The sequence below is a fragment of the Neopelma chrysocephalum genome, unplaced genomic scaffold (genome assembly GCF_003984885.1).
Source record: "Neopelma chrysocephalum unplaced genomic scaffold, ASM398488v2 Primary Assembly neopelma1_138, whole genome shotgun sequence".
Lineage (NCBI taxonomy): Eukaryota > Metazoa > Chordata > Aves > Passeriformes > Pipridae > Neopelma > Neopelma chrysocephalum.
The window spans coordinates 4597744-4620398 of NW_020897800.1; the positions used below are offsets into that span (position 1 = coordinate 4597744).

General features: G+C 49.1%; 1 protein-coding gene across 8 annotated transcripts in view; it reads right to left on the reverse strand.

Annotated features, from left to right (window-relative positions):
• Nucleotides 1–22655, reverse strand: part of LOC113975537 (protein CEPU-1) — a 353640-nt gene that overhangs the window by 91897 nt on the left and 239088 nt on the right. Inside the window, exon 1 of one of the 8 annotated variants that reach the window (XM_027699673.1) lies at nt 20946–21088. The exons of the other annotated variants lie outside the window; for them this stretch is intronic. Coding sequence (XP_027555474.1) covers nt 20946–20983 — 38 coding nt within the window. The 5' untranslated portion in view covers nt 20984–21088. Of the gene's footprint in view, nt 1–20945; nt 21089–22655 lie in introns of those variants that run through there. 8 annotated transcript variants of the gene reach the window in all.

Genomic DNA, 22655 nt, shown 5'->3' on the forward strand with positions numbered 1-22655 from the left:
AAAGGGAAAGAAGGGGAGGGAAAGGGAAAGAAGGGGAGGGAAAGTGAAGAAAGGGGAGGGAAAGTGAAGAAAGGGGAAGGGAAATGGGGGAGAAGGGGAAAGAAAGGGGGGAAAGGGAAAGAAGGAGGGAAGGGAAGGGGTGGGAAGAGAAAGGGGGGAAAGGGAAAGAGGGGGGAAAAGAGCAAAAAAAGAGGGGAAAGAGGGGGGAAGGGACAGGGGGAAGGGAAAGAAGGGGGAAGGGAAAGAAGGAGGGGAAAAGGGAAAGAAGAAGGAGAGAAGGGAAGGGGGAAGGAGGGGAAGGAAAGAAGGGGAGGAGAAGGAAGAAGGAAGGGAAAAAGAAAGAAAGGGGAAAGGGAAAGAAAGGAAGGGAAAAGAAAAGATGGGGGAAAGGAAAAAATCAAACAAAAGGACAGAAATTCAGACAAAAAGGAAAACTAGAAAAGATAAAAGGTGGAAAAGGAAAAAAAATAAAGGATGGAAAAGGAAAAAAGAGAGAGAAGGAAAACAGGGAGGGAAAAGAGAAAATAACACAAAGAAAGGAGAGGAAAGGAAAAGGATTCCCTGACTCCACAACGCCAGCAGCGTGGGAGAACAGAGCTATGCAGAAAATTGATTTTATGACAAAAGTGAAAAATCAGGTGAAAAATTGTTTGAGTCAAATTAAATATTTTGTTCAACCAGAAAATAAAGGTTTTGTTTCATTGTCAGGTGTTCTCTGTTTCAGGTAGTGGATTTCTTTAACCTTAATAACCACGGTTTGTTATATTTAGCAAAAAAAAAACCCCAGTAACTGAAACAAAAATACAAATATTTTTCTGGAAAATGAAACAGGTTTTTCTAGGGTTTTTCCTTTCCCCGACCCAAAATTGGTTGCCTGAGCTTAGTTCAGTAATAATTTCAGTTGATCCAGACCTCCCTTTTGCAGGGAAGTTAATATTGCCATGAAAACCTGTGATGGGATGGGTGGAATTTTTTAAACCCAACCATGAACATGAGGGAACTGGGAAGGGGTTTGCAACTATTTTCCATGTTTTTTCAGTTTTTTAAGTGGGTTTCTTTTAAAGTCAAACTCTGAGTGTGCTGGGAAGTATTTTAACCACATGTAGACATCAGTGATCTTTAATGTCCCCCCTAAAAGGGGTCAGCCAAGGCCAGGTTGGAGGGGGCTTGGAGCAGTGGAAGGTGACCCCACCCACGGCAGGGGGTGGAAGGAGATGACCTTTCAGGTCCCTTCCAACCCAAACCATCGTGGGATTAGGAAATCTGAGGCTGAGGGGTGTTGCCCACCCCCAAAATCAACAGAGTGGAGAGACCAGGACCGGCAGCATTCTGGGATTCTAACAGGAAAAGCTGCCCAGTGCTGACGACTCCACAAGGGGTGGTTGGACTTTCTCCTTCCTTCTCACTCCTGGCACCAAAAACACAACGTGACCTGGGAAAAACGGAGCTTTCCTAAGGACAGGGGGGTTCACATCCCTGGGACTGCGTCCAAGAGGTGCTGGCTCTCCATGGAGCCTCCTCTCCCCTCTGCAGCTCCAAGGGATGGGGAGAAGGGACACGTTAATCATCGGAGCATCCCAGTGGTGACAATCCCCTCGTGGCACCTCCACCACAGCCCAACATCCACAGCCCATTTCCTCACTGCTCTTTCCACCCAAGCAGCCCAAGACCCTGCGAGTGCATCGTATTTTCTGCTCTGCCAAGACCCAGAACTGTAACTGTGAGAACACAGATTCACTTCCCGTGCCAGGAGCAGCCTCCAGACTGCGGAGCCTGGAGCGCCGGGAGCCCCCGACCGACGCACACAACATTCCCAGGCTGCTCTTCCCACAGCCCTTTGGAGTGCTGGGGGCTCTGAATCCCTTCACAGCCTCCTCTCTTCCCGTGAACATCGCAGAAACCTGCCTTTCTTTTTATTTAATTCTCCTCTTCCCCTGCCGCTTGCAAGACGGCCTTTATTTATATAATACATTTCACATCCGAGACATCGCTGAGAGCTCTACACAAATATTAATTACCAAGCCCTAGGTGGTAAATTATAAATATCCGTTCTCTCCAGATTAGAAAAAAAAAATCCACCCAGCATTTAATAATAATAATAAAAGAGACTGCACCGTGGCACATAAAGTGCTACATGAAGGAGCACTCCTTTGCCCCAGGGCTGCAATAAAGCACAGCAGACCCCAAAAAAGTTAAAATAGAGGATGACCGAGGGTCAGGCCACCAAGCTGGTGATGGACATGCAGCTGAGCATTTGCAGCCTTGGAAGTACAGCAAGAGGATGCAGGGAATTCAGTGCAAATCATGATGGGTGGGAGCAACCACTGACAAACATCTGGTGGAGGGGGTTTGCAGCCCCTGAGCGTCTCTCCTCTGCCCAGCCTTTATCCACCAGCTGGAAAATGCTTCCTTGTGCCATCTCTGCACATCCCATCACTTAGGCAAAGCAGGGCACCATCTCTCTGCCTGTCTAACACTGATTATCCCCAGCAGGATTTCTGTGCTACACGAGGTGTCAGAGTCCCGACAACGCGATGATGGACTCGCCGGTACAAGGCCAGGTGTAATAAGGCAGCAGCTGCTTTTCCACTCTGCTCTGGGATCTCTCGTCCTTGCAGAGCACATTTTTGGGGGATATTTGACACTCCTTCCCCGAGCAAAAGCTGCCACAGCTGACAGCAATGAGCAGGCATGGCAGAGATAAGACCCTGGAGTGATAAGAGGGCTGGGGTCGGTTCTGCTTGGCAGCAGAACGAGACAGTTCCCAGTACAAACACAGAATCGGGGAATATCCAGAGTTGGGACCCACAAGGATCATTGAGGCAACTCCTGTCTCTGCCCAGGACACCCCAACAATCTCACCCTGTTCCTGAGTGTTGTCCAAACCCTCCTGGAGCTCTGGCAGCCTTGGGGCTGTGCCCACTGCCCTGGGGAGCCTGGTCAGTGCCCAACCACCCTCTGGGGGAAGAACCTTTTTCTGAGATCCAACCTAAATATCCCCTGACACAGCAAAACCACAACCAAGCAAAACCCAATGCCCATCCAAACTCTGAATCCTTCTGGCTGCCCTGCTGTGATGGTGCAGGACCACTACCTTGGGAAGCAGATGGATATTTAAGATCCAACAAGATCCACATTCAACAAGATAAGGAGGAAGAGGCAAAGTTTCCTCCTCTCAGTCTTCCATCTCCTGCTACAGTGCACATCAGGCCACGCTGATGCTGCCAAATCCCAACCATCTCCATTCTCCCCAGCAGCTCTTGTGGGCTTTCCAAGACTCACCAGACCTCTCCCAGCACTAAAACAAACCCTCCAGGCACAGTTCACCTCCCAGATCCTGGAACAGGAGCAGTTTACTGCAATTCCTGCCTCTCTGCATCCTGCCCAACTCTGCTCAGCTTCGGATCAAGTGCTCAACTCCATCACTTCCAAGCTGTGGATGGCAAACAGGGCAAATCATTTAGGGCTTGGAAATTTTTTGTTTATGAATAGTTTTGCTCTTTAATTTTGATTTTCTTCATTGCTGCCTGCTGGCCTTCCCTTTTATTTTTTATAGATCAGAGCAATCACCAAAAAGGACAAACCCCCAGCTTCCCAGAGTGGGAAAGGCAGGCAATCAGAGCCAGTGGAAAGGACACGCTGGGAAGTCAATGAAGATGGGAAATTACATTTACCAACCTGGGGCTCAGCAGGCCCAGGGTACTTTGCCTGCCTGTTTGAACAGTGTGTGCTCCTCTTTCCCTTTGAGTGCAGCGAGCAGCTGGTCTCTAAGTAAGGGGACCTGAGGATAAGAGCTCTGGGATGATCACTGGAGATCCCTGTGATTTCTGCTTGCATGGCTGGCAAAGTCCACGCAGCTGAATTTATACCCAGGGGGTGTTTAATGACTTGTCTCTGCTCACCACCCACCTCCACACCAAACCCCAGTGATGTTTTAAGACCCTTGAGCAGCTCTCTGTCCCCAGCCATGGCTGGCAGCTCTGCAAGGGGCAAGCAGGAGGCTGGACACAGCAATCTCCTCCTGCTGCCCTCATTTCTCACAAAATATTCGGCAGAAATAGGGAGTGCTCGGTTTGCCACCTAATTTCAAAGGCTGGTGCCTCCAGCTGCCTCTTCAAACCACCCTTGTAGAGGAAGGAGGCTTCATTTGGCATTTGTTTACCAAGGAAAAGCACGAGTCCTGCAAAAAAAACCACGAGCAGGATGTCATAACTATTTACTGCTCACCCACACGGGATTGCTGCTGCAGCATTATCCTCCCCAGCACACACATCCCATTCCCAAGGAATCAGCAAAGCACAACACATTTCCAGGGGAGTGTCACAGAGAAGGACAGGGGGAAAAACATCTCCAGCTAGAAGACTATTTGATTTTAAATGAAATCTCTCATCTATCCACACAAAGAGTTCCCATCATTCTCCAGCAGATTGGAGGTGTGACATGGAAAAAATCTCACCATGACCCTCTTATTTCTGCCTCAGCAAGGTGGAAAGGAAAGCTTTCACCCATTCTGGCTGCCACCACCATGGCAGAGGAGATGGAGCACACTGGGCTACCAAAGTGCCTCCTTTCCCTCTACTCATCCCTAGTCCAGGACCTGGATAGTTACATAACTATCCAGGAGCAGAATAAGTAGGATCTCCAGTAGACTGTGGTACATCAAGATATACAGGGAGCAATAACAGCACCTATAGCCACAATGACTTTCTCCCAGCTCTGATTTCTCTCCTCCTCCAGCCCCAGCTGTGGTCAGTGGGACCAATTTCACAGCTGCCCAGTTCCAAATTGGACTTGTGCTTCCCAGCTGTACTCCCAGTCCTGTATTTGTTTGCTATCAGCTTTAATTAGGAGAGACTTCATTGCCTGACACATCCAACCCTCTGCTCCAGCTCCTCCAAGGCCACCTTCCTCACCCACCCCGTGCTGAGAGGTTTGAAAGCTTGAAGCTGCTGCCTTGGATCCACCTCCTCAACTCCTGCCTTTCCAGGCAGGAAAAGGCAAGGAATGAAGGGACACAGAGCCCCAGCCCAGCGATGGGCACCTTGGTCAGGTCTCTCCCTGCCTGCTCCTGCCGAGCCAGGATACAGAACTGAGCTGGAGAAATCAAAGCTGATTCCAATCTTATTATCCAACACGGCCCTATCAGCTGAGACAGCGACATTTATCACATTAATAGGAATGATAGAAGAAAACTGGGATCCTGTCCAACAAGAGCACTTTATCACATGTTGCACTGTCTTACAAATCCAATTATCACCAGCCGAAGGTCTTAACGGCCCTCCAAGAGTGGCTCTGGAAACCTTAAAAGACTATAAAAGTACTTGTCCAGAGCCTGCAGCATCGCCTCGGCCAGGGCTTGGGAAGAAGCACTGCATCCTATCCAGGAGACTGCAGCAGCTTCATCCCAGAAAAAGGAGCCAGGAAATTTGTCACTAGGAAATTCCCACCCATGGCATGGGACCATTCCCACCCAGCCAGCCCAGCTGTGTGACACAAGGAAGGGAAGCCCAGCACTGACAGAGCAGGGTGAAAGCACTGCCTTCCCAGGAGTGTGGGGATGCCTCAGGAGGCTGCCCAAAACCTGTGGGATTTATCCATGCAAAGCCTGAGGTGCCATCCAAAGGAGAGGCAGCAGGAGTTTGCTCTTCTCTCTGGTTTTCCAGATCAAGAACAGCAGCAGGAACAGACCTCTAAGGCACAATCCCAAAGGATTTTGCTGCTCTCTTGGCCTTCTGGCCTGTCTCCCTGTGAAAAGACTCGAGCAAAGCTTTTCTCAGCTCTCACTGAATGAGAAATAATCAACCCAGCGTCAATCCCCGATTCCCTTCAGCTCTCAGTTACTAAGGTTGCATTCCAGCTTGATCCCAAATGATTTTTTCCCCCATTTTCAATATTGCAAACCAAGCAAAAAGCGAAAAAATTTACTTTTTCCTCCCTCTCCCCATTGTTGTAATGATTGTACCTTAAATAATTTACCTGCTGCACTCCTGCCCTTCCCTCAACATTCCCCAATCCTGCTTCATCATTCCTCCTTCTGCCCCACTTCAGCTGGTCAGGAATGATGACCAGGGGGATTTGTCACAGCAGGACAGGCTTTTCCTGTCATTCTGCTCCACTGAGCAGCCAGAAACAACACCTTAGTTTTGCCATTTCCTGCCCTGTTCCATCATTCCATTATTCCCCAGGGCACACAGACACCTCCAGAAGCCACCACAAGTTAAAGCATCTGGGCACCACTCGTGCCTCATCTTCCAAAGGCTCCTTGGAACTTCAGCAGGATGCTGGGACCAGGTGATCATGATGACAGGAGTGGGGAAGACAAGGTGCAGGGCAGTGGAAAATCCTGTGAGCAGCAGCAGAGAGGAACAAATTCTGCTCTTGTTTGTGGTTTTCCAGCGCAAGGTTGGGGTGGGTGAAATAGGGGAGTGTTTGCTTAATTTTGGACTGGCTTCTACAAGGGGTGCAGGGAGCTTGGAAAGGGTTTGGAGGTACCTCATCCCACCTCATGGGGGTGGCAGCCTCACCACCCTGGGTGAGAAGAAACAGGACACATCTCCCACAGCTGCTTGAAACTTTGAGTGGTCCTACCAGCTCTGCCCAAATCTGTCCTTCATCCTGTTCCCATCCATATGGGCAGATTTATGGGATAAGGGCAGGAAGCAGGGACTGGTTCTGTTGGAGCAGAGGCAGAGGTGACTCAGACTCAACCAGACAGGGTTAAAGCATCCCTTGGATCCTGCCAGAGAGATGGTCCATCATTAGGGCAGGAGATGGGGACTGTGGAAGGGACACATTCCATATCTCTGTATCTGTGTCTTTCTCTCTGCAGAGCTGCCTCCAGCTCTGGGGTCCCCAGCAGAGGAAGGACATCGACCTGTTGGAGCAGATCCAAAGGAGGCCACCAAGCTGATTAGAGGGATGGAGCACCCCTCCTATGAGAAAAGGCTGAGGACTCCAATATCCTTGTGGGTCCCTTCCAACTCGGCACATTCTGGGATTCTGGGATATCTGTAGAGAGATGTAGCACAGCCCCTAATCAGCCACCAAGTTTAAGGGCACAGAGGCCTTCCTGGATGGCTGTTCACCGTCTTCCACGAGCACAGCAGGTCCCTATAATCTGGATTATTTCTGCCTGCGGGAATAAAGCTCCCACAAAACGAGCTTCACCCTCCCCAGCCCTGCAAAGGAGGAGCAGCTGCTGCCTCACATAATCTCCGTCGGCGCCACGATGAACTAATGCCCTCCCGACCCACAGAGCCGACGTGGGAATCTCTCTCCTCATTCCATTTCCAGGCATTGCTGCTAAATAAAGCAGCAGCCAGGCAAATTACCCCCAGTTCTCTACAGGGTCCCCCCTTTTGTGGCCGTGGCACAGGAGAGCAACGTGCTTATCCACACCTGACTGGCATTACCAGTGCCGGGAATCAAGGGTCTCCATCGTGCTGCTCGTACATATTTAAAGTGATTTAATGGTTGTCATTCATTATTAACCACGGTTATTAGAAGGATGCCTAGGAACACATGGAGAACGGGATCTTTGCCTGGCTAGACACTGCACGAACACTGAGCAGAATAAAAAGATCTCTTCTAGGAAAAGCCCTGCCCTGATAAAGCAGCAGCACTCGCAGGAAATATTTGGATTTGGGGGGAGGGCGAGGTAAAAAGAAAGAGAAACACATATTTCATAAAAGCTTTTCCAGTTCTTAATCCTGGTGTGTTTGATGGCTGCGTTGTCCCGGCAGGACTTGCTGCCCTCCACTTACTCACACTGAGGTGGCCTGGGAGCCCCTGTGAGGGGCACAAGCTTCACTGAACAGGATGAGATAAAAAAGATGCTCCCTCCCTCCCAGCATCCCCCTCCAAAAGACTCCTGGCAGGGATAAATCCAGTCAATTCACAAGGCAGTGGGGAGAAAACCACACATTTGCAAAGCGCTGTCGATGCTCAGGGTATTAACGAGACATTTTAATAAGCACCATAATGGAAATTTATGTCAGGGTCCACAAAATAATACAGATGGCGGTTTATGCAGCCCTTGTATTTAAAACAAAGTAAATTATATGATCCTAAAACAATAGGTGAAATTATAAAGCATACAAAGAAATGGAACATATCCAGCTCCCTCTCCAGCAGCATGGGAAGGACCCAGCTCTGCATCCCTGCACCAGCATCCCACTGCTGGATGCTGCCCCTTACAAACCACTTTGCTGCCTTCACTCATTCCTAATTAAAACCAAAGGAAGGTCCCAAGGCTTGGATAACAGAAGGGACCCTCCCCATGTGAGTACAGCAAAGAGACGGATGACAGTGAGAAGTGTTGGATGAGAGGGGAGATGGAAGGGAGAGAAAATAGGAAGAAGAAGGGGCGAATAAAGCAAAGAGGTTATCAAAAAACGAGGATTTTTGAAAGTGCAGCGTTAATCTTTTCAGAAATGAGGGGGATTTGGTAAAGCTGAGATGCATCCTGGAGGCACAGCCTGAATTTAACACAAGTGCCTTGTCCTGGCACAGCATCTGTGACCATGCCAAGAGCACGAGGAGCTTGCAGCTTTCCAGCCCTTTCCTCTGCCCTGGGAACTGTGAGGGACCTGGGGGTGGATTGAGAAATGAGACACAGCACTTCTCTACCACCTAATTTTCTCTTGGCGAAATTATCTCCCACATCCTTCATTTTTCACAGCTGCGGAAAAAGAGAGGAGGAAAATCCCAAAGCTCAGCCACGGTGTGTTTTTTAAGCCTCCCGAGGTTTTGCTTGGCTCTGGGGATGGCAGAAGGTGCCTGGGCTGGGTGTTGGATGCAGTTTGTTTTCAGCCCATAAAAGCACTCACCAGGTGGATTTTCTTCCATTTCCACAGAGCCCTGAGCACCGATGCTGAAAGCTCTGCTAAGAGGAGCTGTCAGGGCACATTATCCAGAGGGGCTGATGCCTCTGGAGGAAGGAAGGTTGGAACTATGAGTGAGAACAAGGAGAGGTGACCGCCAGATGAGATGTGCATTAGAAGGGAGAAGGACACGATCAAAAAGGACATGATCGAGAATTTTAAAGTCCATTTGGAGATTTGCTGCTTGGATTTGGGTGGACTGACAGCACCCCAGGCTGCTGCTTTAGCAGGCAGGGCACTGGGATTTTTCCCTGTGCTGCAGCCACCAGCCAGTGGCATTGCCTCTGGAAAGGTGGGATTTGTCTTTCCAGCTGGGATTTCTGTTACCATGTTGTTTATAGCAATGGCAACAGTCTAAGGTTGTCCTGTAGCACAAGTTCTCCTAATTGTCTTGAACATCTGGCACAGGCTGGGATGAGTCACCCTTGGAGATGCTCCCTGTTGATCCCTGGTGGGGCTGAGGACCTTTGTGCCCACCAAAACCCCACTTACAGCTCCACGTTTTGGTCAAAGGGATTTTGTCCTGAGCACACAATTGGTCCAAGTGGCAACAAACCAACATTTTCAAAAACTCCAGGCCAGGCTGGATGGCTCCTGGGCAAGCTGATCTGCTGGGTGACATCTCTGCTCATGGCAGGGGGTTGGAGCTTTGTCTATAAGGTTCCTTCCAACCCAAACCATTCTATGCCTCTATGAAAATTCCCAGTGCACCCTTTCTGAACTCCTTCTTGAAGCCAGGCCCAGAAATCAGCAAAAGCAGAGCTGATGCTACACAACAACACCACCCTCAGCTACCTCCCCCTGAGGCCAAATTCCCACACCCCAAACAAGGGTGGGGGGACACAAAATGAGCCACCCCCAAAGCAGGGTGAGCACCACGACACGAACCTGTGGCCAGGCACTGCCAGCTGGGCAGGACACAGCAAGAATTACCAAATAACCCACTTCTGGGGATGTTTGTTGCAAACCACCATCACTAAAAAATCAGTCTGTGGCTTGAAACAGATTCCACAGGCCTTTTGCATCTGGTTTTTTTTTAATTCTTATAAGCCTAATGTAATTGTGGAGAGACTCATTCCCTGTGTGAAATGCTCGATCCCTGCAGACCAAGTCCAGGCATGAGACAGAAGCAGCCAAGAGGAAACACAGCAGCTTGTCAAAGAAAAAGAAGTTAGCAGAGCACATCCCTGAGGGAGGAGGAGGAGGAGGACAGCAGGGGTGTCTCCAGGACTCCGCTCAATCCTGCAAGTCACTGTGTCTTCCCCCCCTGAGGCCCCTGTCATCCCTCAGCTGGTTTTACACCGGTTCAAGGATCAACAGCAGTTGGAAGTCTGGGTTTTTAATGCCTGCAGCCTCAGCTTTCACCTGGCAGAACTCAGAGGAGCTCTGAAAACCCTTTTTGGAAGGCTCTGGAGATCTCCCTAATTGGCACAATGCAGCAGGAGCAGAGGGAGGCTCAGGGCAGGTGTAAGAAAGGTGGTTTGGGTACCAGGAATTCTAAGCAGGGCAGGACTGAGCCCTGTCCTGGCTAATTAACCCCTGAAATTAATGGGGCGTGTTAGTTTGGTGAGGATACCCCATTTAAGGCAAGCAGGGCACAAACTCCAAGGCTGGTCAGTGAGCAAACCAACCCTTCCTGGCAAAGCTGTGGCTGCCCCTGGATCCCTGGAAGTGTCCAAGGCCAGGTTGGACAGGGCTTGGAGCAACCTGGGCTAGTGGAAGGTGTCCCTGCCCACGGCAGGGGGTTGGGACAAGTTGATCTTTATGGTCCCTTCCAACCCAAACCCTTTTTTGATTCTATGCAATGCCACCCCAAGCAGCCATTCACCCTCTGCCTCTGCACCCACTCATCCCTCCCTCCACCCTTCCATGCCCCAGGACTTCCCAAGAGGCAGCAAGAACTGGGAAATCTCTTTGACAGGAAGCAAGGTGATATTATTGGCATTACAGAGCGATCAAAACCACCGGCCCGACAAAGTCCTTGCTGTAATCCATTTATTTTCCTACTTTTAGAGCTTTTGATTCTCTTCGACCTATTGGATACATATGGATTGCTACCGACCCAAGCAGGCACAGCAGGGAAACTACACACCAGGATGAATTCCTACACCATGCTGCAAACAGGAAGAAGATAAACAGCTCAGTCCTGAAGAGCTTGATTTGGGGAGATAATAAATTAGGGCTCGTGGGCAGGAGGTATTGAAACATCAGGGTCTAAAGACCATCAGCGGTGATCATCCAACAAAGGAATATTCATCTCCTAGGTGCAGGCTCCCCAGAGCTGGCTGAGCATCCTTCAAAGTAAAATCCCACAGACCTGAGCACCGGGGACAGCATTACCCTGACAATGTAAACACATTAAGGAAGCAAAGAGTTACAAGCTCCGATGCTGAGTGTCGCAATCACGTCCGAGCTATTTAGCAAATAACGTGGAAAGAAGACATGATGGATAAAGACGAAATTAATGACTGAACTGGTGCTCAGTGATTATCAAGAAACTAGTGATGAGGACCTGATTACATTCACAATGGATAATAAAGGCTTGCCCCAATCAGTAATATATATACTCAGGGCTTCAAAAGGACTCATTTCCAACGCGGGGGAAAATTATGGGAGAAATTGGCTGGAAGGGAAAATGTCAACAGAGAAATGTGGGCTCGTAACACGAAACTTATTAGAGAGCCAAAAAGTCAGGACTCCGCAATCCAAAAAAGACAATTTTGGCTAAAAGCCCTATTCTTATTGCTAAAGCAGCAATCAAGCATAACACAAAAATAAAAGGAAAAATAGACAGCAATCAATGTGCATTAGGAGTTATGAAGTGCATTGATAAGGAAAGCTAAAAACACCACGCGGGAGGCAACTGCTGCCTGGCAGAACCACTGAGGGGATTTAACAGCACTAAACCCAGCCTAGCCCCAGGCAAGCGGGTGCCTCACCCCCGCCCTGGTTTCTCTCTGCTAAAAGGCATCATCAGGAATAAATCGCCTTTGAGAGCGCTGGAGACCCTCTGCAATTCCAACCGGGACACTCCACCCCTCTGCAGCTCCGTTCCCAGCCGAGCCATGGGGACAAGGACAGCTCCCGTCCCTGTGCCTGGTGTGTCCTTCATGTAAAGCCAACGGAGCACCCAAAAATATTTGTCAGCAGGGACAGAGCCAGCTCACCACCCCAACAAACACATTCACAACCAGCCCCACCAGCACAAGCCCGGCACCTTTGTCATCAGGGATAGATCCAGATCATCACCCTGACACGAATTCACAACCATCCCCCACAGTCTGACCCCAAATCCCCCGATTTTGGCTCATATTTTGACAAAGAACTCTTCATCCAGATGTCAATTCAAGCCTTTTCCTGTGCAAGGAGTGAATTAATCACTGACCAGCACCAGGGTGCAAATCATTTGGGCTGATACCACGGCACTAATATTGGGACAGGAGGGGCTTCCCGGCACGTTTTGTCTTAGGAACCCCCAATCCCAGCTCAGTTTTAGCTCAGGTAATTACAGTTCACCTCCCCAGATGCTCGAGCAGGGGAAGGTACCCTCCTCCTGCCCGTCCCTGAGCGGCTGAGCTGGAAACGCTGCGCGCTGACAAACAGATGTGCCAAGCCTGGATATTATTGTAACGTCTTTCCAACAATTTGTATCCCCAGAACGGTGGTAAAGAGATATTGTATGGCAAATAAATTAAAGCGTTTGGCCATAAAGCCAATAACAGAGAGAGAGAGAAAGAAACACAGACGTTGGAGGAGAGAGAGGTTTTCAACGAGGTTAAGGAAAGATGGAAAGTCAACGGGAAAAGAAGGAATCCTAAAAAAAAAAAAATATTAAAGAAGTAGCAAGGATGTGCTTTCTGGGATTTGTGGATATGGCTGGGACAAAAGGGCAGCCTGTTTGTGCCAGTCTCATGAAAAACTCAGAGATGAGAGGTTAAACCCTCATAAACACCTGGAGAAACAATAACAGTGGAAATTAGAAAAACAGGGGATCCTGCCTGGCTGAGCTGCCCCGGTCACACCTCACCCCAAACAGGAGGCACAGGTAGATTGATCACTCCCACGGCTGCTGCTGTTTGCTCCTGAGTCCCTGAGATGGCTTAAAAAACATTTTTATTAAGCCAGATGGAGAGAGGGGGAAGGGGAAGAGGAAGGGGGGAGGGACATCCATCTATGTGCCAGGTGCCAACAAGGGGGAAGGAAGAGAAAAAGAGAAATCAAGCGTGGAAAATAAGAGAAAATGTAGTCGGAGATATAAAGCCTGTCAAATTGGCTGCAAACAGTAACAAAAGCAAAGGAGAGATAGTTTTCTCTTTAACAAATGCTTTGATCAGCTGTAGTTGATATAATTACTATATAAAGCTACAGCAAGACAGAAATAAGACACATTTATCTTCACGGAGCAAAGAGAACCTTTCTGATCGCTTCCTCTCCTTGCCAGGCTGTGACAAGCAGATTCCAGGCTGGAAGGTCACAGAGCTCAGGTTTGGCTGGTCCCTTTCCCAGGGGACATGGGACCTGAGCCTGGTCCATGGGACCTGAGCCTGGTCCCTTGGGCTTGGCTTTGCTGGTCTGGCCCCTGGGAGCCGGCACAGACCACGCCAAACAATGGTCTTGCACAAGGGGCAATGCCCTGGGCACATTGCTGGGGAAAAGGAGATGGTCACAGCAATGCAGGAGGCCACTGGCACTGAGTTTTCCTCCCTCTGGTGAGAACCAGTTCAGGGGAAAGGTGGAAATATCCCAGAGGAAAACTCTGGCTGCTGAGAAGCCCGTGGGGATGAGAGGCGAGATAGGGAGAGCAGCACAATTCACACCCAGCAACTAAAACCTGACCTCATCATCCCCTGAACGGTGCAGAGAGGAGGAAAACAGTCAAGGAAATTTCCATTACAAATCCAGACACTCAACTCACTGCTGCAACCACTCCAGGGCCCCAACTACACCTGCTTTGCCTCCTTTCTCCCATGACACCAACCTTCACCACACCCCTCTCATGGCAGCAGCTGGGTAGGTGAGACTCCCACCACGAAATAATTCCCTGCCCCAGGTAGCAGGGAAGGCAGGACTCAACCCAAACATTCCTGTTTTCAGATCACACCACCCCCTGAGGTGTGATGCTGTAGTTTCCAAACATCACATTTGAATTTTAACCACTCTTATTTATTTCAGTCTAGCCAGGTAAAATTAAAAAAAAAAACAAACCCACAACAAGCAATTTCTATGAAATATTTCCCTTTTGACAAATTGACACCACTCAACAGAAATATAATTCAGCCTCAAAGCCCTGCCAAGCCCCAGCAGCTCTGATCACAACCAGGACCATGTGCTGGGGGTCTGTCCCTGCCTTGTCGAGCATCTGTTTGTGCACAGAAAGCAGGGACAGCCCTGTAATGCTGCTGGGATGTGAATGATCATGGAATTATAGAACAGCTCAGGTTGGAAGGGTTATGGGGCAGCATTTGGGGGGAGCAGGGAAGGTGGGATCAGGGATGGTGGGATCATGGATGGAGTGTGTGTGTGCATAACACAGGATGAGTGATGCAGCAGAAAACCATGCCCAGGGGAGGCCAGTGCAGCACAACACGCAGCAAGATGCACCTTGTCCTGCATCAGGACAACCAAGGTGTGTCTGAAAGGAGCAGGGGTGGTGGCTGGTCCCACAGGGACACAGGGGACAATCCCACCTGGAGCACACGTGTGTCCCCACACACGGGCAGGGGCAGCACAGCTCCCCCCTCCCACCACACGCAAAGCCCTGATTTATTTAGACTGGAACAATTTGTCGTCGGCTGTAATTTTAACTACCTCCGTGCTGAGGAGCCAATCAGGGCTTGTGCTCATCGAGGCTTTTATGGGTTCCCATAAAAGCAGCAAAATGAAAACTCAGGGGCCCTTAAAATATACTCCGCGGGTTTGTGCAGTGCAATTGGAGGCTTTTATGACTCCTGTCAGGGCTTTTATGACCCTGTAAAACTGTGCAGCGGCCCAGCCTGCGATGAAAAGTGACCTCAGATGTCTTAAAAGCCTAAATGGTCCTGTACATTTACACGACCTGGTGGCTGAATTCAGGGAAGCCCCGGGGGACGTCACCCTGGCTCAGCTCTGCTGCCGGGGAGGATCAGGGGCAGCACCACGGGGGCTCAGCATCTCCCTCAAAAAGACAAAACCCATATTTTTTTCTAAAATACGGGGGGGAATAAGCAGTTACCCTCCTGTCACGGGCCATGGGGGCTGTTCTGCCAAAGCCATGAGCTCCCTGGCTCCACATAACCCGATTTGCAAACCTAGCTGAGCTCTAGAATAAGTGAGTTTGATGGCATCACACTCTCTCATTTCCCAACACAAACACCACTTGATTTAGCAGAAGCAGCAGGGTTTTGATTTCCCCCCCCTTAAATGAAGCCAAGACTGGAAGATTAGGGATGCAGCAGGGAAGCAGAAAGAAAACCCATCAGGCAGGCAGTGACAAAGAAGCATTAATAAACTGCACGAGGTACCAAACGCCGTAAAGAAACGGGGGAAAGAAAAGCAAAAGGGATAATACAGGATCCAGAGGTTGCAGGATGCTCAGGTTTGGTGCTGAGAGCCAGAGCAGAAGCACATTGGGTCACTAAGCCACAGAATGACAGTAAATGATGCAAATAAAACCAGTAGCACATCGCAGAGAGCATTAGCAAAACACATGCCTGATCCCATAAAAAAATAAGCCATCTCCCCATGCTCTCCTGAGCAGGAAAATATGCCACAGTCTCTTAAAATAAGAAGAGTGGCTTCATGCATGAGAAAAATGTGAGTATATCAGCACAAGAAAACATCCAGTCTCCTTCAGGCCATGTCTAAATACGTGTTTTATTGCTCTGAGAAGGCAAGTGAGGAATCCCATCCCCAGCTGGGTCTCATTCAGTGACAGACAGGCCAAGCTGGAGCCCAGGTAGTGGCTTTGTAGCATTTCTTATTGAACTACAAACCAAAGACTATGAGCTGGCAAGACTGATTTAATACAAAATGGAAGGGGGAGAACTGTGGTCAGCGTGCAGACAACCTGCCCAAATTCAGAGCTGAAACTCGGTGACTTTGTAATCCAGTTGGAATTTTTTCATGGGAATCCAGTGACAACCATAGATCATCACAGACTGGTTTGGGTTGGAAGGGACTTCAAAGATCATTTTGTTCCACCCCCTGCCATGGGCAGGGACACCTTCCACCAGCCCAGGTTGCTCCAAGCACCTGCAACCTGGCCTTGGACACTTCCAGGGATGGGGCAGCCACAGCTTCTCTGGGCAACCTGTACCAGGGCCTCCCCACCCTCACAGGGAAGAATTTCTTCCCAACATCCCATCTATCCCTGCCCTCTGGCAGTTTAAAGCCATTCCCCCTCATCCTTATAAATAGTCTCACTCTGTATCAGCCCTGGGCGATGGTGGGACTGCCAAACTAACATCTCTCCCCCAAAACTCTCATTTTTGAATATAATCCTTAACCCAAGCTCAGATGGCAGAAGTCAGGCCCTGATTAATATCACTATCAAACAACCCCAACTTTTTTGATGGCTATTCCATGCTGTCTCCACCTTCCCCCATCCCTCGGGCAGCCTCGCAGCTTCAGCGCAGCGCAGGGAGATGCAGAGGAGTATTAATTCCATGGAAAAAGGGTCAAAACAAAAATGCCAACAGATTGGGAACATGCCAGACTTGCCAAAATCCTGCAATCCGTCTGGAAGTGTTCCTAAGCAACTCTGCAGACCCAGCAAAACACAAATCCCACGGTAAAACCCGAGTTGAGCACGCAGGTTATTGACTATTAACATTCAGGGCAAACACATGCAAAATCAGAGTAAAGTGCAAAAAGAAAAACTGTCTTTATTTTCCTTTCCATCTCCCTGCTTCCCCCTCCTTTTTTTTTTTTTTTTTTTTTTAGGAACAGAGCATGGATGTGGAAAATAGCCTATTGAGCCCACTTCCCCGCCTCAGAGGAGCTGCAAATGTGATCCTTTGCTAGCTCAGACAAAATCTGCCATGCTACATTAGGCTTGATAGCAAATTTGCTACTTGCAAGCTTTTATCAAAACTGTATATCTTAAAAATCTTAATAATACTGAGCTTTTGGTTGGCCTTCCCAGCTGCCTCCTCCCACCCCTCCGCATCCCTCTCCCCGCCGGGCGCTCGGAACCAATTCCCAATTTGGAGCTCAGCGTTTTTAGCCGAGGAAAGAAAAAAAGACCTCAAGGAGCGCTGGGGTGGGGGAAGAAATCAGGCAGATCTCAATGGTTGGAATTTATTCCGGTGTGGAACGAGGCCGGAATGTTTCCTCCCTCCCGCTCCTGACCTGTTTCCAGGCCTTACAAGTTCATTTCTGAACGAACAAGCCACGGACAGGCAGCGGAACAAATGTAACACGGCCTCCAAGGGCTCTCCAGCCACGTTCCCCCACGGCTGGGAAGGTGCAAGGGCTGGTCAAAGATGTTTTCTTTTTTCCCTGGAATTGCCTGTACAGAAAAGTCTTTCTCCTCAGCCACTGCGTGATGTCTAACAAAGGCTCTGCATATGCCGGAGCCCCGGTCTCGTGGGGCTGCTGTAATAGCTGGTGTCTCCTACCCAGCCACCTCTTTTAATGAAATTTATAGAAATTTAATATCTCTGAGACCTCTTTCCTTCTGTCAAACTGGGTAGAAATTGGCCAGGAATTGGCCAAAGGGCTCAAAAACTACAGAGGGGTAGGAGTGGGGAAGGCAGACAGACAGGGACCATGTGATTGCACAGACTCCTCTCTGGAAGGATCCAAACTAAAAATCAATATCTGTTTCTTATGTCTCTCTGGTTTTGTATTTCTTTTTCTTTTTTTTTTTTTTGGTTTTGTTGTTAGGAAGGTGGTTTTTTTACAGAGAAGAAGTCCTCATGGAATATTTTCTATAGCAAACGTGTGATGGGAAGATTTTGGTCAGTATTGCTTGGAGCTGCAGGACACCCTTTGGAAAGGGGATGTTGTCAATCACTCTCCCACTTCCTCAATACTCAATACTTGGAGTTTTCCCCACATCCCATCCCCACAATGTCTAAACCTACAACACAGGGGATAGAAAAGCAGAGGTTTTAAGCCTAAGAGGGGCATAAAGGCCCTACACATTGGTCTGGCTAGAGGACCAGCCCCACCAACTAAAAAAAGACACTTCATCTCCCTAAATCTCTCCACAGACCAGGATCCTTAGCAAAAAAGCTCACTCAGTCTCAAAATTGAGAGAAAATGAGAAAAACTTTGGAGGAGCTGTTTAAACCTCTGTTCCAGCATCATCTCCAACCGCAGGAGCTCCATCCCGAGCCAGACTGACCAGGTTTTTTGTCTCTGGAGTGAATTCTATCACCCAGAGACTCCCTGAGCCAGCTGGGAGCTGAGGGTTTCCTTGAATGATATCAGAGGGATAATCTCCTTGCCCTGGCTCAGGAAGCAAGGGGGGTCTTAACTCTATTACCAAAGTCGATTGAGCAGATGGACACAAAGCTTTCTAGGAAAATGGATACTCTGCACAATTCCATGAGCTAAGCAGGGCAAACATGAAGGAAGACATCCCAGATTGCTGCGAGGGGCTGCTGAAATGCAGAGGACTCTGCTTAATTCCTAATGGAAGTTTGTTCAAGCTTTAGCAAAGGGCAAAGTCTTTCCCCCCTGCGAGGGCACAGCGCTCTTGCCAAGTACAACAATATCTGGGTTTTGTAGCTTGCCCAGTTCCAGCAGGCCAAATCCTCAAATAATACTTAAGGATATTCTCCGAGGCTGGGCTGAACACGGAAAGCTGCTGTTGGAGCTCTCCAGCACTTCCTATCCGAGGAGCAATGGCACCTTGGCAGGCTTGCCTGGAATTAAGCTTCCAAAGGGTGGCTAATGAGATTCCTTCCTCTCCTTTCAGCCCCTTCAGAAATGCCTGATTTAGGGTGAGACCTTGTGGACTAGAGGATTTTTTTTTTTTTGGTTCCCCTTATAATTCCAAGGAGGGAAAAGTTCCTGAGGATCTCTTTATTCTGAAATGGGGTTTATTCCAGGTATTCAAATGCCCAAATCCGCCCACCCTGATGTTTTCCTCACCACAGACAGGCAAAGCTGCCAGTGTCTCCTTCTACTACTCAAATTGATAGCTAAGCATGAAGCTGTCGAGTCTCTCCCAGACAAGGCACAGAGAGGAGTATTTTTCCTCCATTAACCATCTCACTCCTCCGCCTGACTGATTAGTTACCACGCAGGATCCTCTGGATTTCCATCAGGAGGGAAAGCAATGACAGAAGCCCGTATTTCTGGTTAATCTTGCAATTTGTCACTTCTCTTATAAAGCAAACAATCTGCAAACGCACCAGATCCCTCTGGGAAAGGCAAAGGTGCAGCTACAGGAGGCAACTCCCAAATTCCACAGGGAAAGGGGTTCACTCCAACCCACGTTTCCTTGCACCATCCCTCCTGGCTACTTCAGCACGGCTGTCACCTCATGCTGTTGGTTGTCACCCTCCATCCCCTGCCACGCTCCACACGCTGCATTCCCAGCAAGGCTCCGGTCACAGCCACGCTCCTCCGGCAGCACCGATTCCCCGGAGCACAGTGACCAGATAAGACCTTTATCAGCTGACTCTGTTCCACAACAGGGAGAACACGGGGTGAAACCCAAAGAGGCTGGAGTCTGACTTCATAAAAAGGGCTGATTACCCACTTCACGAACCGGAGCAGAGCGCAGCAGCTCCCCGAGCCTCTCCCTGTTCTCCGTGCCGGCTCAGAGAAGGGATGCTTAGCCCTGTTTCCTTCTCCCTCTTTCCCAGCCAAGTGACATCTCTATCAGCCTCCCCAGACCTGTTGCTGCCTGCCTGGAGACCCTCAGTACAAGATACGGAGCAATACAGCATCTCTGTATTTCAACCAGCACTCCAGCAGGAAAGGAAAATCCTCGAGGAATTGAGATCCCCTCGAGCATCTCCCGTGGGAGCTGTTTCCTCGCCTGGCTGCACTGCTCCACACGTGTCACAGGGAGCTGAGGACGTGGTGTGGCCCAGACCTGCATGTCAGCTCCGAGCCTCGATTAAAAGGAATGGTTTCTCCTCTTTCCCCGAGGAGAAGGGAGCGAGCGCACACCCGCACGCACACGATCGATAAGTCGCCGGGTGTCGGGGAACAGCTCTTTTAATTACAGCTCTCCCTGGGCGCAGGGTGTGAGCCTGGCAGCTCACAGTTTTCCCAGTGGAAAACAGGGAAGGGCAGCCCCTGGGGGTGGGCAGGGATCATGGGTGATGCTGGAGGCAAAGTGCAGGAATTAACCATTTCTCCCAGTCCCACCTCGGGACTGTCCTGATCTGATCCAGCCCCTGCCTCACCTCACCCTGGTGTCAACCCCTGCCTAGACAGCAACACATCTGCTATTTATCATCCAGGGACTCAATCCAAGGAACTTTTTGCTGCTGGCTTTATCCAGCGCATTTATCTGCTGATCTCTCCCATCTCATCTCGCATTCCGTGCAGCCTCCCCTGAGCTGCAGCTGGTTTGAGAGCAGCAGGAATAAAGCCTGATTTAATACCTGGGAATGAGGAGCAGTGCCCTTTTCTAGGGAGCAGCAGCTGGGGTGATCCCTTTGCAAGGGGCATCAGGATGCTGCCGGTCCCGTTGGGCTTCTCCAGGCAAACAGGCCACTTGATCCCCAAAAAACACAGCCAGACAAAAGGTGAGACCTTCACACTAAGTCTCCCCTGGATTCATCCAGCTCCCCCATCCCTCCTCCCTCTCGCCTGTTCCTTCTTTAACTCCGTTTCCAAGTGCTGAGTTACTATCAAGGAAGGTTTAATAGGATCCTGGATTTTAAAGCCACTGGCAACACAGTCTGGGCCTTTTATGGTTAGTAATGAATAAAAGAACCCAAATCACCTTTTTTTTCTCTCTCTCTTAACATTCCCTGCCTACAAATTAAAGTCATTGTGCTTCTCACTCTGCCTCACTCCTTTTGTCTTCCTCCAACACCATTCAAGCCCATGAGGTACTAGTCCAATATGTGCCCTGCTTCCCTTCCCCCTTTTTTTTTATTTTGCAATATTTACCCCTTTCCAATCTTCTCGCTTCTTGCTCTTACTTCCATTCTATCTTTGCTCCTTCCTATCCTTTCCTTTTTTTTTTTTATTATCCCATATTATCACCGGAGCAATGACATTTTGGAGCCCCACTGCAGAGTGAAGCCCTTGACTCCTTTCCCTAGAGCTGGCAACCAGCCCTTCACGGTAGAAAAAGCCAAAATTGCTACTATCTTGTCACCAATTCTGGTTATTTTTAGCACTCTTTCCCTTAAAGCACCAGCTCCCCGAATCATGTGATTACGGCATGAATCTTATCTCCGATCTAAAAAAGTTTCATGCCCTCACAGCTGCCAGAGAAGTGCTGGGAAAGATGAGTCAGACTTTCAAAAACAGGCAGAAAGACTGAGCTTAACTGCATCTTGCTGAAACCGTAACTCAGGGGGCACCTAACCTCACTTATTAAATGTTCCTAATTTTTAATTCAGTGCTGGAGAGAATTAGCCATTCAACCACTGCTGGGTGGCTTCAGAAGTCTCCCCGTTACCTCACTTAATTAAGACAGCACAGAAGATCCTCATATCCTTTGGGTGAAGCACTGGCTCTGCTGGACATTTTTTCATTAGCGTCACCATAAATAAGATTTCAAGCCTTGGCATTTACCACAGGAGCGGGATGAAGAAATCAACGGGAAGACAAAGCCTTTTGGTAACCACAAGTGGATTTCAAGGCAAACCCGACTCTCTTATCTTCCCATTTATCTTTATCCCATTGATACAGCGCTATCGATGTCCGGCCCTATCTGATGGCACACTAACAGCTCTATTTGCAGCTCACAAGGCGATAGCCCCGCTCCCTCCCCCCTCCCCGGCAGATTTGCTATGACAGGAACGTTACATGACCTTTCCTTCCGCTTTTTCCCCTGGTCTGGACTTATTCTGCGTTCAGAAATTACCAATCTCAGCCAGCCCTAAATAGCACCTGGTTAACTGGGAATTTTAATATGTAAGCCAAGGGAAAAAAAAAAAAAAGGACAAGAACAGGAAAAATATGAACCTCCTGATCTCCATCTCATCTCCCTACCAGTTCCCCCCTGTCTCATATTTACCCTTCTCACACAATTTTTCCTCTGTAAAGCATGAGGAGATGCACTGAACGACACAGGATATTTAAGTACACATTTTACCATCCTACTGCTATTCATTATTAATAATACACTGCTAACTCTGCCCTTGTAGGCACCTCTATGAGGGAAATAGAGTTTGTAAATACCCGTAAGCAGATTCCCAAGCTGTGCTCCTTCCCTGTGCCATTAACAGGAGCACATCCCTGCTTTTCCCCTCTGCTCTTGGCATTCTTTCCCCAGCTCTTTTTTCCAGGGAGGATATCCAGCTGGATAGATGCTTCCTTCACCCCCACACAAAAGAAAGCTCAGTCTCTTCAGATGAGCCCCAAAATATATTTTCCCACCTTGTGACTGAACTTGAACCTCCTCCACCTCACCCTCCTTCCAAAATAACCCTGAGCTGAGCAGTTCAAATGGAAGCAGGAGCTGCGTGTTTGCCCCCCCCCCCCCCATTTCAAATGACACACTCGAAAATAAAAAGCCATTTTTGGCTTATTTTTCCCCGCTTTCCCCTTCCCCCGAACGACTTGAGAGCTCTGGTATGAATGGGGAAATGATTTGAGATGACCTAAAAAGGCGTCATTACTTCTTCGGGAAAAATGGGCGTGGAATTT